At 43.0% G+C, this 17382-nt stretch overlaps 1 protein-coding gene across 11 annotated transcripts in view; it reads right to left on the reverse strand.

Annotated features, from left to right (window-relative positions):
- PHACTR4 (phosphatase and actin regulator 4) overlaps positions 1-17382 on the reverse strand; it is a 120399-nt gene that overhangs the window by 40141 nt on the left and 62876 nt on the right. For 4 of the 11 annotated variants that reach the window (XM_063701180.1, XM_055389540.2, XM_055389533.2 and 1 more), the window contains 3 exons: positions 2857-2880; positions 1460-1633; positions 436-516 (listed from right to left, as the gene is read on the reverse strand). In XM_063701180.1, coding sequence (XP_063557250.1) covers positions 436-516; positions 1460-1633; positions 2857-2880 — 279 coding nt within the window. Of the gene's footprint in view, positions 1-435; positions 517-1459; positions 1634-2242; positions 2385-2852; positions 2881-17382 lie in introns of all 11 variants that reach the window. The other 7 variants (XM_031009931.3, XM_055389545.2, XM_063701182.1 and 4 more) reach the window with 4 other exon arrangements.

Raw genomic sequence — 17382 nt, forward strand, 5'->3', positions numbered from 1 at the left:
ACCAACATGGTGAAACCCCATCTCTACTAAAGAGTCAAAAGTTAGCTGGGCGTGGTGACAGGTGCCTGTAATCCCAGCTACTTGGGAGGCTGAGGCACGAGAATTGCTTGAACCCAGGAGGCAGAGGTTGCAGTGAGCCAAGATTGCGCCACTGCACTCCAGCCTGGGCAACAGAGCAAGACTCTGTCTCAAGGGGGGAAAAAAAAGACACGCAATATTGTAGCTGGCACAAAGTTGAGGATGTACACAGAGGAAAGGAATGTTTGCCCCAAGGAAGGAAGGGTGAACTTTTTTTTTTTTTAAAGGCCACCCTCCAACCCAAAAATAGCAATACAAAAGAAAGAAAGAAAATTCAGAAAATTCAAGTATCTCGTCAGACCCAATCAAAGGTCAAGTGCACAGAGACAGGCATATGCTATTTATTTGTAAACTCACCTTGCTCAGGGTCTTCCAACAGAACCCCTCTTTTAACCAGCTCTTCTCTTGGCTTTCGCATAGATATTTTCCGTTCTAAAACTAACATTAAATTGGAAAATGGCACTCAGAAATGTGACAGTTGAAAGTCAACCTTACACTTAGCATTCTAATTCTACAGGTAAAAGAATAAAGTAGTTTAAGTTTATATTCTCAGGAAAGAAAATAACTGGCAGACTAACTTCAAATTAAAACTCTTAAATTTCTTTTATAACCTGTGCTGTCAGGAAAGCATCACTTCCAAAAAACTAGCCTTACATAATTGTAACTTAGAGAAAATTTCATTAGTAAGTTATTTACGGATGAACTTTGTGTGGATGGGCAGAGTAGAAAATAAGCATTTTATTTATGTATGTATCAACTCATTCAGTCATTTTCTTCACCAAGTTCTGATGGAAAGAAGCATCTTAGATTTGCGACAGTTCAGGAACTCCATTCACCACTCAACAGATACTTATATCCCATCAAAATACAAACCTGGGAATGAGGGTATACAATATTAGGTTTAGTAAATGACCATTTTGATGTTTAATTCTAAAAGATTAAACTCTGGCCAGCCACAGTGGCTCATGCTTGTAATCCCAGCACTTTGGGAGGCTGAGGTGGGAGGATCACTTGAGCCCAGGAGTTTAAGACCAGCCTGGGAAACATAAGGAGACCCCGTCTCTACAAAGAATTTAAAAATTAACTGGGCACAGTAGCTCATGCTTGTACTTCCAGCTACTTGGGAGGCTGAGGCAGGAGGATTGCATGAGCCCAGGAGGTTGAATCTGCAGTGAGCTGTGATTGCGCCACTGTACTCTAGCCTGGGCAACAGAGGGAGATCCTGTCTCACCAAAAAAAAAAAAAAAGAAGGAAAGAATAAAAGATTAAACACTCTCTTCAAATAGAGGACTACAGAAACTTGGGAAGATAAGGAAAAATTAAATACATCTAACATAGAGAATTCTAACTCAGAACACACATTTAACCCTTAATATCTCACCTTCTGAAGTCTCTTTAAATTTATCACTACTTTTTTTTTTCCTCCATTTCCAGGGCTTGAAGATCTTGCCAAAGCCTGAGAACTTGCTCTTCCTTTTGGTAGGAGGTGTTGTGTCTCCTGCTTCCACACTGTCCATGACCATGCCTGGCTCTGTAGTGGGCTGGTCTGCTTCCTCTGTACATGAAAAGAAGAGAGGGAAGGAAGCAAATGTATTATTTCAGCATAATCTGTAAAATGTCCCTTCCCCTCTCTTCCTGTGGTAGTTGGAAAGGATCGGAGCAACGATAAACAATCATGCAGACAGGGAGACTCCTGGACATCACATGGACACCAAACATCAAAATCCATTAACAGATAAACTACTAAGGAGAAAAAGGAACCAAACCAAGCTGACATCATTTTAGGACAAAATCTGGTGAAATGATCAGAGCTGGCTCAAAATCTTTTAAAGGCGCATGTATACAAAATGTGGGTATCTTACCAAATGCATGAGATCTTGCCTTACTGAGGCAGGGAATTCCTGCCTCATTAGTGAGTGAATCATCTTCTCTATTAAACATTGCCCTTTCCCTGCCCTTTTCAGGATATAAATAGTTCAGGGAGAGGTAACACATTGTTAGTACCTTACTTATATCTGCTCATCAAATTATTTTCTCCCTTCACAAAAGGACCCTAGGTATTGGAAAGTGCTCAGGGTTGTGGGGCAGAAGCATTAGAAAGCGGGTACATTAAATTGGAGGGAAATGTTTTCAGAAAGTAGAGGTGAGATTCCAATTTGTTTACCATAGTAGTGCCTTAGAGACAATCATAGGCTGGGCACAGTGGCTCATTTCTGTAATCCCAGCACTGTGGGAGGCTGAGGCAGGCAGATCGCTTAAGCTCAGGAGCTTGAGATCAACCAGGGCAGTAAGGTGAAACCCTGTCTCTACAAAGAATACAAAAACAAAAATTAGCTGGGCATGGTGGTGTGCACCTGTAGTCCCAACTACTCAGGAGGCTGAGTTGGGAAGATGGCTTGAGCCTGGGAGGTCAATGCTGCAGTTGGCTGTGATTAAGACACTGCACTCCAGCCTGGGCAACAGAGTGGGAGCCTGTCTCAAACACACACACACACACACACACACACACACACACACACACACACACACACATCATAATATTAAGGATTTGACATAAAACATAACTGACATGATACATGTGCAGAATTGAAATAAAAGGCCATGAACCCCTTCATAATGACCATGCATGCAGGGTTTAGTTAGTTAGTTTTAATGGCAGAGAAAGGAGAGCCAAGGCGGGGCCAAGAATTTAAAGAAAGGAAAAAAAAAAAAAAACCAGCAGGAAGGCAACCAAAAAAAAGCAGGAAGGTACACAATGCAGCTTTGCACTCCACCTACTGTTCCAAGGTTCTCTGGAGAAGTCTAGAGAGGAAGAAAAAAAGAGTCATGTGGAAAAACCATCCTGAAATTAAAGTGGAACCTCTACTTTGTAGAAATACATCAAGGAACAGCATATGATAAGCTAACATGTTGACTGTAAACAATTTCACATCTGAAGCAAGTAACACTTTTGGAGGAGGGTAAAAAGGTCATAATAGTCACTAAAAAATCTTTTTTTAAAAAAATTTATTATTATTATTATTATTTTAGAAACAGAGTCTCACTCTGTTGCCCAGGATGAAGTGCAGTAGTGTAATCACAGCTCACTGCAGCCTCAAATTCCCGATCTCAAATGATCATCCTGCCTCAGCCTCCTGAGTAGCCAGGACTATAAGCATGTACCATCACTCCTGGCTAATTACAAAAACAATTTTGTTTTGTAGAGATAGGGTCTCACCAAATTGCTCAGGGTGGTCTTAAATGCCTGGTCTCAAGAGATCCTCCCTGCTTGGCCTCCCAAAAGCACTGGGATTAAAGGTGTGTACCACCACACCTGGCCTCTCTCTCTTTTAAAACTAGGTATTTTCAAAAGAGAAAATATACAACCAACAGCATTAAATTTTTAAAAGAAACAACTGCCAAATTCAATCTTTTTTTCACTTGATTGATGGAGGTTTAGGGACGTTTTTCAATAAAGGTTAGATTTATACAATCGTAATTATCACAGTAAATGCAATGATGACTACTGATGCATTAGTTTGCTATGCTCAGAAGACTTAGGCAAAATAGCATCCTCATTACTAAAGTGCAAAAGATGGAAATGACAAGAGGACAGTGACTCTTCCTAGTTGCATGACTTATACAAGGACATTCTGGGTCTCAATTACTTTAACACTTTACATGAAATACACTAGAATCTGATTATCTATCTATCTGTCTATCTATTTATCTAGTTATTTTAGAGACAGAGTTTCGTTCTGTTGCCCAGCATGGAGTGCAGTGGCACAATCGCAGCTCACTGAGCCTTCAACTCCAGGACTCAAGCAATCCTCTGCCTCAGCCTCCTGAGTAGCTGAGATTACAGGCAAATAGTTGAAATTATGAGAATGTCTCAGATTACAGACACTGGCTATGGCATCTGGCTTCTCTTCTTTTTTAGGTAAAGAAAGACCAGCCTGGGAAACATGAAGAAACCCTGTCTCTTAAAAAAAAAAAAAAATTAGTTGGGCATGGTGCCATGAGCCTAGTCCCAGCTACTTGCGAGGCTGAGGTGGGAAGATCGCTTGAGCTCAGCAGGTCCAGGCTGCAATGAGCTGTGATCGTGCCACTGCACTACAGCCTGGGCGACAGAACCATACTGATATAGTTTAGATATGTGTCCCGCTCAAATCTCAGGTTGAATTGTAATCTTCAGTACTGGAAGTGGGGCCTGGTTGGAGGTGACTGGATCATGGGGGTGGATTTCTCATGAATAGTTTAGCACCATCCATATGGTGCTGCCTTAGCAATAGTGAGTGAGTTCTCGTGAGATCTGGTCGTTTAAAAGTATGTGGCGTCTCCCTCTTTGCTCTCTTGTTCCTGCTCTGGTCACGTGACATGCTTATTCCTGGTTGGTTTTCTGTCATGATTCATGATTGTAAGTTTCCTGAGACCTCCCCAGAAGCAGGGCAGTTGCAAGCATTATGTTTCCTGTACAGCCTACAGAACCACGAGTCAAATAAAGCTCTTTTCTTTATAAATTATCCAGTCCCAGGGATCTCTTTATAGCAATGCAAGAATGGCTTAATACAGGGACCTTGTCTCAAAAAAAAAAATAGTTGATACATAAGCAAAATATGTATAAAAAAAATAAAGCCACTGAATACAAAAAACAGAGCAACATTTTCTTTGCTTCTCATGCAAATGTGCTTGATTTTCACTTTTACAAAACTTTTAGAGGCAGATGTCCTTCTTTCCTCTTACCTCCTGTGTTGGGGTAGAGCCACACCTGGCCCTGACTCAGTTATCTCAAATTCACACACACATATTCATATCCTCATATTCTCCCTCCTTCCTTCCCCTCTTTTTCCTACTCTCCAGGACAAACAGTACATTATTTCCAAGACTCCGAAATCTGTCCTAATACTTGGAATCAGCCCAATTGCCTTTTCAAAATACAGAATCTCCAGGAGGTAGGACTTTCAGAATCTGTTTTAAAAAATCTCTCCAGGTCAGCCTAGGGTCCTAAGGTCAGTCAGGTGTGTTAAACCCAATACCAGATTATTATCTGGAAACCTCATGGAGGTTAAAAGAGACAGAGGCAGACATTCTCTGGCTATAGGCTGCTTCTTTGTTGAAGAAAAATGAACTAGGGGCCAGGCATGGTGACTCATGCCTGTAATCCCAGCACTTTGGGAGGCCGAGGCAGGCAGACCACCTGAGATCAGGAGTTTGAGACCAGCCTAGCCAACATGGTGAAACCTCGTCTCTACTAAAAATACAAAAATTAGCTGGGTGTGGTGGTACACACCTATAATCCCAGCTACTCAGGAGGCTGAGGCAGGAGAATCTTGAACTTGGGAGGTGGAGGTTGCAGTGAGCCAAGATCACATCACTGCACTCCAGCCTGGGTGAAAGCAAAACTCCGTCTCAAAAAAAAAAAAAAAAAAAAAAAAAGAAAAAGAAAAATGAGGCCAGATGCAGTGGCTCATGCCTGTAATCCCAACACTTTGGGAGGCCGAGACAGGTGGATCACTTGAGGGCAGGAGGTTGAGACCAGCCTGGCCAACATGAGGAAACCCTGTCTCTATTAACAATACAAAAAAAAAAAAAAAAATTAGCTGAGTATGGTGGCAGGCACCTATAATCCCAGCTACTTGGGAGGCTGAGGCAGGAGAATGGCTTGAACCCGGGAGGTGGAGGTTACAGTGAGCTGAGCTGGTCTCAAACTGCTGGGTTCAAGTGGTCCTTCCACGTCAGTCTCCCAACGTGGTAGGATAATTGGAGTGTTTAGGCCATTTATATTTAATGCTTTTCCCATATATCTCAAATATGGTCCAAGTTACAAATAAACAACAGAAGCTTACAGTTGTTTCTTTCCAAATTTATAATACATTATCTCCAATTATGTGTAATTGGAAAGTGTATTGTGCAATTGTTGGGTATGGTGTTCTAAATATGCCAATTAGGTCAAGGTGGTTAATCATATACAAATCATTAAGATCCCTTCTGATTTGTTGTCTGCCTGCTCTATCAGTAACTGAGAGAGGTATGTTAACATCTCTAATTATGAAAGTGATGGCCGGGCGCGGCGGCTCACACCTGTAATCCCAGCACTTTGGGAGGCCGAGGTGGGCGGATCACGAGGTCAGGAGATCGAGACCATGGTGAAACCCCATCTCTACTAAAAATACAAAAAATTAGCCGGGCGCGGTGGCGGGCGCCTATAGTCCCAGCTACTAGGGAGGCGGAGGCAGGAGAATGGCGTGAACCCGGGAGGCGGAGCTTGCAGAGAGCCGAGATCACGCCACTGTACTCCAGCCTGGGCGACAGAGCGAGACTCCGTCTCAAAAAAAAAAAAGAAAAGAAAAGACAAAGTGATTTCTCTCTTAGTTCTATTAATTTTTGCTTTATATACTTTGAAGCTGTTATGAGGTATATACAAATTTAGAGTTATTATATCTTCCTTTTGAATGGACTCTTTTATCTTTGTGGGTTCAATCAATCCTCTGGCCTCAGTCTCCAGAGCAGCTGGGATTAAAAGCGTGTGCCACTACACCTGGCTAATTAAAAAAAAATTTTTTTTAATAGAGACAACGTCTTGCTATCTTGCCCAGGCTGGTCTCAAACCCCTGAGCTCAAGGGATCCTCCCACCTTGGCCTTCCAAAGTGCTGAGATTACGGGCGTGTGCCACCGTGCCTGGCCGTGTTCCATGTGTTCTTTTCCTGCCTGAATTACATCCAGGGTCCTCTTCTTTTGGTCCTGATCCAGTAGCAACTTTTATGCTTTGTCCACAGCTTCAAAAGCCTTTTGTGCTCTGTCAGCATCATGATTTTTGTCAGGACGCACCAATGTGGATAACTGCTGAAACCTCTTTTTTTAATTTCTTCATCTGTAACTTCAGGATCTAACTGAAGAACCTCAAATGGGTTCAAATTGAAGTAAGAGGAACCAGGACGGGTCCGTCTTTCAATCTGATTTTTGGATGTTAGAACCGAGTCTCTCTTCTCTATTTGTTTCACCTCACTGTAGAAGGTCAGAAATGCATCCACTGTGCTGCCTCTGCTGCCCAAGTCCCACTCTCTCGTGAAGCCGCCATTTCCCCAGCCCAGCCACCACCTATGTACTATATACTTATAAAAATGGCAGGCAACTGCAGCTACAGACCTCAATCTATGGTACACATCACATCAGGCAATTCAACTTTTCCTTGTGTTTTTTCTTTTTTTCGTTTTCAACTTTTTCTTATAATGTCATGACTCTTCTCTGCTTCTTAAGAGCAATTCCAGTATCATTAGTGGCACATGCTGTAGGTCCCATGGTGTTATTCAAGATTTATGATATTGCACTAAGCTATGAAGAACTGCTCACTAGAAAATTAGCATCATACAGCATTTTAAGTGGATACTGGCAATACTTGAGCTCACTTCAATAGTAATAGGAGGTGGCTATGAAATTACAGCAGTACAGTATATGCTACAGTTAATTTAATTCATTTTTATTTTTATTTATTTATTTTTTTGAGACAAATTTTCATTCTTATTGCCCAGGCTGGAGTGCAATGGCGTGATCTCGGCTCACCACAACCTCCGCCTCCTGGGTTCAAGCGATTCTCCTGCCTCAGCCTCCCAAGTAGCCGGGATTACAGGTAAGCACAACCACACCCGGCTAACTTTTGTATTTTTAGTAGAGACAGGGTTTCGCCATGTTGGCTAGGCTGGTCTCGAGCTCCTGACCTCAAGTGATCCACCCACCTTGGCCTCCCAAAGTGCTGGGATTACAGGCATGAGCCACTGTGCCCGGACTTATTTTTATTTTTATTATTTGTTTGTATTTTTTATTTTTTGAGATGGAGTCTCACTCTGTCTCCCAGGCTGGAGTGCAGTGGTGTGATCTTGGCTCACTGCAACCTCCGCCTCCCAGGTTCAAGTGATTCTTCTGCCTTAGCCTCCTGAGTAGCTGGGACTATAGGCGTGTACCACCACGCCCAGCTAATTTTAGTAGAGATGAGGTTTCAACATGTTGGCCAGGCTGGTCTTGAACTCCAGATCTAAAGTGATCTATCCACCTTGGCCTCCCAGAGTGCTGGGATTACAGGCATGAGCCATTGTGCCCAGACTCTTTTTAAAATTTTTGAGACAGCATCTCACTCTTGTCCAGGCTAGAGTGCAGTGGTGAGATGAGAGCTCACTGCAGCCTCCAACTCCTGGGGGGATCAAGCGATCCTCCCACCTCAGCTGTCTGAGTAGCTGGGACAACAGGCATGTGCCACCACACCTGGCTAATTTTTAAATTTTTTGTAGAGATGGGGTCTCACTATGTCACCCAGGTCGACCTTGAACTCCTGGCCTCAAGTAATCCTCTTGCCTCAGATTCCCAAAGTGCTGGGATTACAGGCAAAAGCCACCACATCTGGCCTGCCTGTGAGTTTTTTTTTTCAAATTGTTGTAAATCTCCAAACAATCTTTGTCAATACATTTATTGAAAAACATCCACACATAAGAACCCACACAGTTGAAACCTGTGTTGTTTCAAGGTCAACTGTAATCTGGATTCTAAGAGTTCTTTTAAGTATATTCTCCTAGTTTGCCACAAGTAAAATATTGTGCTAAAGGAGCTAGAAACCAAATTTAATGAAGATCTAAATATGCCAGGTAAAAGTGTTTTAGTTGTATAATAAAGACTTTTGAAGAATGCATAAATTTGCCAGGCATGGTGGCTCATGCTTTTAATCCTAGCACTCTGGGAGGTCGAGGTGGTGGGGATCACTTGAGCCCAGGAGTTTAAGATCAGCCTGAGCAACATAGGGAGACCCTGCCTCTACAAAAAAAAAAAAAATTAGCCAAGTGTGGTGCTTGCCTATAGTCTTAGCTACTTGGGAGGCTGGGGCAGGAGGATCCTTTGATCTGAGGAGGTTGAGGCTGTAGTGAGCTGTGATCGTGCCACTGCACTCCAGCCTGGGCAACAAGTGAGACCCTGTCTCAAAAAAAAAAATTAATGCATAAGTGCTTCATAGCAGTGGCTGATTAGATCTAATTAAGCCATTTATCTCTAAAACTGCTACAATAACACTGGGCAGGGCACAGTGATGCGCACCTGTTGTCCTAGTTACTCAGGAGGCTGAGGCAGGAGGATTGCTTGAGTCTAGGAGTTGAGGCTGTATTGTGATATGTATCATTGCACCTGTGAATAGCCACTGCACTCCAGCCTGGGCAACACAGCAATACCCTGTATCTAAAATTAAAAAAAAAAAAAATCCTGCTACAATAGTTCAAGCTTCAAGCTTCTTAGTATGAATTTCTGTTTGACAGGAGGATTCAACTGCAATGCTTAGAAACTGTAATAGAAACAAAGAGAAACTGACAGATGAATACATTACAGAACAAAGAGTAGGCTGGATGCAGTGGCTCACGCCTGTAATCCCAGCACATTGGAAGGCCAGGTGGGTAGATTGCTTAAACCCAGGAGTTCAAGACCAGCCTGGGCAACATACTGAGACTTCATCTCTACAAAAACACAAAAATTAGGCTGCGTGTGGTGGCTCGTGCCTATAATCGCAGCATTTTGGGAGGCCGAGGTGGGCAGGTCACTTGAGGTCAGGAGTTGGAGACCAGAATGGCCAACATGAAACCCTGTTTCTACTAAAAATACAAAAAAAAAAAAAAAAAAAATTAGCTGGGCGTGGTGGTACATGCCTGTAGTTCCAGCTACTGGGGAGGCTGAGGCATGAGAATCTCTTGAACCCGGGAGGCAGAGGCTGCAGTGAGCTGAGACCGCTCCACTGCACTCCAGCATGGGCCACAGAGCAAGACTCCCTCTCAAAAACAAAACAAAACAAAACAAAAACCACACACACAGACACAACAATTGGCTGGGCGTGGTGGCATGCACCTGCAGTCCCAGCTACTCGGTAGGCTAAGGCGAGGGAACTGCTTAAGCTCAGGTGGTTGAGGCTGCAGTGAGCTGTGATCATACCACTGTACTACAACCTGGGTGACAGAGGGAGAACCTGCCTCAAAACAAACAAACAAACAACCAAAAAAAACAAAAACAAAAAATATACTCAGGTATCCAGAAATCATCACTGTTTTTTAAAAAATTATATAAGTACACCCAAATTTGTTTTATACTAATAAAGGACTAAGAAAGATGAGCCTGAAACTGTTCATATGCCAATTCTGCACATAAATCTTTGTTCTCAGCATCTCTGATTTTATAAAATGCTCCCTCTAATTCCCAATTTGACAGAGAACATATAGGCATGCAGTCACATTTGGATATACCATTGTTTCTGTTTAAACTAGTTATGGCATTTTAAATGGCCTATGGCCCCATTCTGTTTTCTATGAGTGAAAAAAAAAAAAAAAAGGTAGTTTTCCTTTGTTTGCCAGAAATCAGGGTGTAGGATGCTGGGTATAGTTTTATAATTGTGTGTTCCAAAGAAAACACCTTTTTCTTTGAGTCATGTAGCTACAGGCCATTAGGAAAGCACGTCACAGAGTTGACAGTCTTGGTGTTTTTTGAAGGGGGTGGAGGCTGGGAGTGGAAGATAACTAACCAAATTGCAGTTTGGAGTTTCCTGTTTGAGTAGTACCCTGAAACCAGGCCTGGTATTTAAACTACTTACTCCCTCATTCAAGTTGTAGCACCTCACATATCATAGGCTTGTTTCTTACATCATGAATTATGCAGAGTTCTAGTAGTTTCTTTAACCACCATATTTTTCCTAGTAAATATTTAATTGAAGTTTTTAAGTGCAAGTGTAGTTGTTTCATATGAATTTCAGGGGTTTTTTTTTTTTTTTTTTTATACAGAGTGTCACTCTGTCGCTCTGGCTGGAGGGCAATGGCGCGATCTCAGCTCACTGCAACCTCTGCCTCCTGGGTTCAAGGGATTCTCCTGTCTCAGCCTCCCAAGTAGCTGGGATTACAGGTGTCCACCACCATGCCTGGCTAACTTTTGTATTTTTAGTGGAGATGGGGTTTCACCATGTTGGCCAGGCTGGTCTCAAACTCCTGACCTCAGGTGATCCACCCACTTCGGCCTCCCAAAGTGCTGGGATTACAGGTGTGAGCCACAGCACCGGGCCACTGGCTGTGATTTTTAAATAAATGTATGATATTTATAAAAACCACTTAGCACCTTTCATCTTCGGATAAAGTATTCATTAACTATTTGCTATAGATACATATTATACCTGCATAACTTGATGGAGATATGAGATAAAACAGGATTAAACAATATGCCCTAGGTCAAAGATAATGTTAATTTTAGAATTAGATTTACAACCAATTATTTATTTTATTATACATATATATTTTTATTTTTTGGATATGGGGTATGTTACCCAGGCTAGAGTACAGTGGCTATTAATGGGCATGATCATGGCACACTGCAGCCTCAAACTCCTGGTCTCAAGCAATCCTGCTGCTTCAGCCTCTCAAGTCACTGGGGCTCTAGGGGTGCACCACTGCACCTGGCACAGCCAGTTTTTGTTGTTGTTGTTGTTTTGTTTTGAGACAGTGTCTCACTCTTTCACCCAGCTTGGAATACAATGGCATGATCATAACTCACTGCAACCTTGGACTCCTGGGCTCAAGCAATCTTCCTGCCTCAGCCTCTGAGAAGCTAGAACTACAGGTGCAGACCACCTTATCTGGCTAATTTTTTTTAGTAGAGATCAGGTTTCGCTATGTTGCCCAGGCTGGTCTCGAACTCCTGGCCTCAAACAATCCTCCTGCCTCAGCCTCTCAAAGTGTGTGAGCTACCATGCCTTGTCCCCCCACCCCCGCCCCCCGCTTTACTTGACTTGGTAATAAGTAACAAAGTTATTGGATCTGTATGAACTCTCTGTATGTTTTACACCTTATCAGGTTTTTTGTTTTTTGTTTTGAGACGGAGTCCCGCTCTGTCGCCCAGGCTGGAGTGCAGTGGCGTGATCTGGGCTCACTGCAAGCTCCGCCTCCTGGGTTCACGCCATTCTCCTGCCTCAGCCTCCCAAGTAGCTGGGACTACAGGCACCCACCACCACGCCCAGCTAATTTTTTTTTTTTTTTTTTTTTTAAGTAGAGATGGGGTTTCACTGTGTTAGCCAGGATGGTCTCGATCTCCTGACCTTATGATCCGCCCTCCTCGGCCTCCCACAGTGCTGGGATTACAGGCATAAGACACAGCGCCCGGCCACCTTATCAGGTTTCCTTTCCTTTCCTTTCCTTTTTCCTTTCCTCTTTCCTTTCCCCTTTCCTTTCCTTTTTCCTTTCCTCTTTCCTTTCCCCTTTCCTTTCCCCTTTCCTTTCCTTTCCTTTTTCCTTTCCCCTTTCCTTTCCTTTCTTTTCTTTTCTTTTCTTTTTTTTTGAAACAAAGTCTTGCTCTGTCACCCAGGCTGGAGTGCAATGGTGTGATCACCTGAGGTCAGGAGTTCCAGCCAGCCTGGCCAACAGTGATCCATCCGCTTCGACCTCCCAAAGTGCTAGGATTACAGGCATGAGCCACCGTGCCCAGCCTATTTGTCCAAAATTTTAATGTATGATTTTATTCAACAAGGTATACATACTTCATTGTGAAGAAGTACCAAATATCTTCATAATATAATGGTTTAGTCTGTTTTTAAGCCCACCTAGCTGGAAAGATTTGCTATAAACAACCTTTTCACAGTATCAGAACATTGTAAATGTAGAACATTCATTTATGGTATTTACACTACTGTACTTATTCATTTTTGCCTTCTAAAAGAGGATTACTATTGGCTTTAAACAACTGTTTCAGAAAACTTCGGCAAAATTACAGAAAATAAACCTGCCACTAATGAACAAAGCAGGCTTTGTATAGAGAAGGCCCACAACTTCCTGTGGAAATATTGCATAGATCTGACCCTCGGGAATTAGAAAGAACTCGGTAAAGCAGTCAGGAGAAGATAGTCAGGTGGAAGGTCTCTCTCTGAACTTGCAGGTACAGTTATGTCTGAGATTCTACCTCTGGAAAAATAGTTTTCTGCCTATGATTGTATCAAGAAGTGAAGTTGCTTTACCACTGGCAACTTAATGTGCACACTGTTCTGACAAAAAATTCCAGGTTAGGGGTATGTTTTTATAGTGAAGGACCAGAATATAAGCTATTCACTCATGGAAAAAAAACTTCAAACTTTCCAAAGTTTACTTGCAAGTAGAAAGACGAAATACATAGCCAGGCATGGTGGTGGGCACCTGTAATGCCAGCTACTTGGGAGGCTGAGGCAGGAGAATCACCTGAACCCAGGAGGCAGAGGTTGTAGTAAGCCGAGATCGTGCCACTGCACTCCAGCCTGAGCGACAGAGTGAGACTGTCTCAAAAAAAAAAAAAAGAAAAAAGAAAGAGGAAATACATATGTAGGTTGTGATAATAGGTCTATTAGTCCATTCTTGCATTGCTATAAAGAATTACCTGAGGCCAGGTACAGTGGCTCACACCTGTAATCCCAGCACTTTGGGAGGCCAAGGCAGGGGGATCACCTGAGGTCAGGAGTTCAAGACCAGCCTGGCCAATATGGTGAAACCCCGTCTCTACTAAAAATACAAAAAGTAGCTAGGCTTGGTGGCATGCGCCTGTAGTCCCAGCTACTCAGGAGGCCGAGGCAGGAGAATTACTTTGAACCAAGGAGGTAGAGGTTGCAGTGAGCTGAGATCACAACACTGGACTCCAGCCTGGGCAACAAAGTGAGACTCTACCTAAATAAATAAATAAATAAATAAATAAATAAAAAGAAATACCTGAGACTGGGTAATTTATAAAGAAAAGAGGCTTAACTGGCTCATGTTTCTGCAGTCTGTATAGAAAGAATGATGCTAGTATCTGCCTGGCTTCAGGGGAAGCTGCAGGAACTTACAATCATGGTGGAAGATGAAGGGGGAGTAGACACGTCACATGGCCCAGAACAGGAGCAAGAGAGAAAGGGGGCAGGTGCCACACACTTTTCTTTTTTTTTGAGATGGAGCCTCACTCTGTTGCCCAGGCTGCTGGAGTACAGTGGCGCAATCTTGGCTCACGACAACCTCCACCTCCAGGGTTCAAGGGATTCTCCTGCCTCAGCCTCCCGAGTAGCTGGGACTACAGGCACACGCCACCATGCCCGGCTAATTTTTGTAGTTTTAGTAAAGACAGGGTTTCACCATGTTGGCCAGGCTGGTCTCGAACTCCCGACCTCATGATCCACCTGCCTTGGCCTCCCAAAGTGCTGGGATTACAGGCATGAGCCACTGCACCCAGCCTCCACACACTTTTAAATGACCAGATCTCATGAGAACTTACTATGTTGAGGACAGTACTAAGTGGATGGTGTTAAACCATTCGTGAGAAATCCACCCCAATCACCTCCCACCAGGTCCCACTTCCAACATTGGGGATTACAATTTAACATGAGATCTGGTTGGGGACCTAGATCCAAACCTTATTAATAGCCTATTTAGAAAATTCACTGGAGCAGAGAGAGGGATCAATAAGTTTTGGTTGGTAGTCCAAATTTGATAATAACAGAGAATCTTTTAAGGAGTTTATGACAGACCCCTATATTGCCACCTCCTCCTGAACACTGGATTACATGAGGAAAGTATGCCTGTTTCTTCTTTTTTAAAAGAAAGCATTTACTGTTAGATAAACAGCAGACAGGTATGAGAAATGTCTTTATAATTCTGATAACCAAATACTACTAAGCCTTTTTCTCCAAAATCTCATGAAGTACTTTATTTTAAATTAACCTATCTATTATTTACTCCTGTTTTATTGTTGTTATGTAGCTATGTTAAATTTTATTCATCCTGCAATCTCCTTAGGATTTTGCCTCTAAGTGATAATATATTTCTTTTCCTTTCTTTTTTGTTTTTCAAACACAGTCTCGCTCTGTTAGCCAGGCTGCAGTGCAGTGACATGATCGTGGCTCACTGCAGCCTCAACCTCCTGGGCTCAAGTGATCCTCCCATCTCAGCCTCCTGAACAGCTGGGTCTGCAGGTGTGCACCACCACGCCTGGCTAATTGTTACTTTTTTTTGTAGAGATGGGGGATGATGTATTTCCAAATCACGTTCCCCAAAACTGCTTCCAGTATCATAAGGGTAAGAACCCCATAACTCCAAGTTTCAGAGAAAATAAATCAAATGGTTATGGAAAAGGAATGTAGGAAAGAGAACATACAGTATCTTTTGTAGCAATATATTATTATGCAAAAGAAAAGTGGGGGAAAAAGTTAATTAGTGAATTAGGGTAAATGAAGGGGCAAAAAGGAAAAAAAAAAGAGAGGTAAAATGGAAAGACAGAGAAGGAAAGTTCCAAGCCAAATAGTTGGAAAGAATTTATTAAAAATCTTTGGTCCTTCTAATTAGAATTAGGAAGGGCTGGGTGCAGTGACTTATGTTTGTAATCCTAGCACTTTGGGAGGTCAAAGTGGGAGGATCACATGAGCCCAGGAGTTCAAGACCAGCCTGGGCAACATAGCCAGACTCTGTCTTAAAAAAGAATAATTAAATATGGCCAGGTGAGGTGGCTCACGCCTGTAATCCCAGCACTTTGGGGGGCCGAGGCAGGTGGATCATGAGGTCAGGAGTTCAGGACCAGCCTGGCCAAGATGGTGAAACCCCGTCTCTACCTAAAATACAAAAATTAGTCGGGCATGCTGGCAGGCGCCTGTAATCCCAGCTACTCAGGAGGCTGAGGCAGAGAATTGCTTGAACCCGGGAGGTGGAGGTTGCAGTGAGCTGAAATCGTGCCACTGCACTCTGCCTGGGCAACAGAGAAAGACTCTGCCTCAAAAAAATAAAATAAATAAATAAATAGTTAAATAATATAAAAATGGGAGGCTGGGCGCAGTGGCTCACATCTGTAATCCCAGCACTTTGGGATGCCTAGGCAAGTGGATCACGAGGTCAGGAGATCGAGACCATCCTGGCTAACACGGTGAAACCCCGTCTCTACTAAAAATACAAAAAAAAAAAAAATTAGCTGGGCGTGGTGGCAGGCGCCTGTAGTCCCAGCTACTTGGGAGGCTGAGGCAGGAGAATGGCATGAACCCGGGAGGCGGAGCTTGCAGTGAGCCGAGATCGCGCCACTGCACTCCAGCCTGGCCAACACAGCAAGACTCTGTCTCAAAAAATAATAATAATAAAAATAAAAAAAATAATATAAAAATGGGAAAGACCAAATGATCTGAAGAGACATTTCTCAAAAGAAGACATAAAAATGCCCAAATAGGCCAAGGGTTGTGGCTTATGTCTGTAGTCCCAGTACTTTGGGAGGCTGAAGTGGGCGGATCACAAGGTCAGGAGATCAAGACCATCCTGGCCAACATGGTGAAACCCCGTCTGTATTAAAAATACAAAAATTAGCTGGGCATGGTGGCACATGCCTGTAATCCCAGCTACTCAGGAGGCTGGGGCAGGAGAATAGCCTGAACCAGGGAGTCGGAGGTTGCAGTGAGCCAAGACTGCTCACGCCACTGCATTCCAGCCTGGCGACAGAGCAAGACTCTGTCCCAAAAAAAAAAAAAAAAGCCAAATATATTTTTTTAAATGCTCAACATAACAAATCATCAGGTGAATGCAAATCAAAACCACAATGAGGTATCATCTCACCCCAGTTAGGAGGCTATTACCAAAAAGACAAAAAGTAGCCAGTGCTGGTGAGGGTACAGAGTAAAGGGAACACTATACACTGTCGGTGGGAATGTAAACCAGTATAGCCACTATGGGGAACAGTATGGAGGGTCCTCAAAAAAAAAAAAAAAACTACAAATAGCGCTACCATATGATCCAGCAATACCATTACTGGGAATATATCCAAAGGAAAGGAAATCATTATACTGAAGAGATATCTGCACTTCCATGTTTACTGTAGTACTACTCAACAACAGCCAAGATATGGAATCAACCTAGGTGTTCAACAACAGATGAATGGATAAAGAAAATGTGGTATATATACAAAATGGAATACTATTTAGCCATAAAAAAGAATGAGCCAGGTGTACTAGCTCACAACTGTAATCCCAGCACTTTGGGAGGCTGAGGCAGGAAGATTACTTGAGTCCAGGTCCAGGAGTTTGAGACCAGCCAGGGAAACAGAGTGAGACCTGGTTTCTTCAAAAAATAAAAAAAACTAGCCAGGTATGGTGGCATGTGCCTGTAGTCCCAGCTACTTAGGAGGCTGAGGGGGGAGGATCGCTTGAATCTAGGAGGCTGAAGCTGCAGTGAGCTGTGATTGTGTCACTGTACTCCAGCCTGGGTGACAGAGTGGGATTCTGTCTCAAGAAAAAAAAAATTAGCTGGGTGTGACGGTGTGCACCCATAGTCCCAGCTACTCGTGAGGCTGAGGCAGGAGAATTGCTT

This window comes from Gorilla gorilla, chromosome 1, assembly GCF_029281585.2.
Source record: "Gorilla gorilla gorilla isolate KB3781 chromosome 1, NHGRI_mGorGor1-v2.1_pri, whole genome shotgun sequence".
Classification (NCBI taxonomy): Eukaryota; Metazoa; Chordata; class Mammalia; order Primates; family Hominidae; genus Gorilla; species Gorilla gorilla.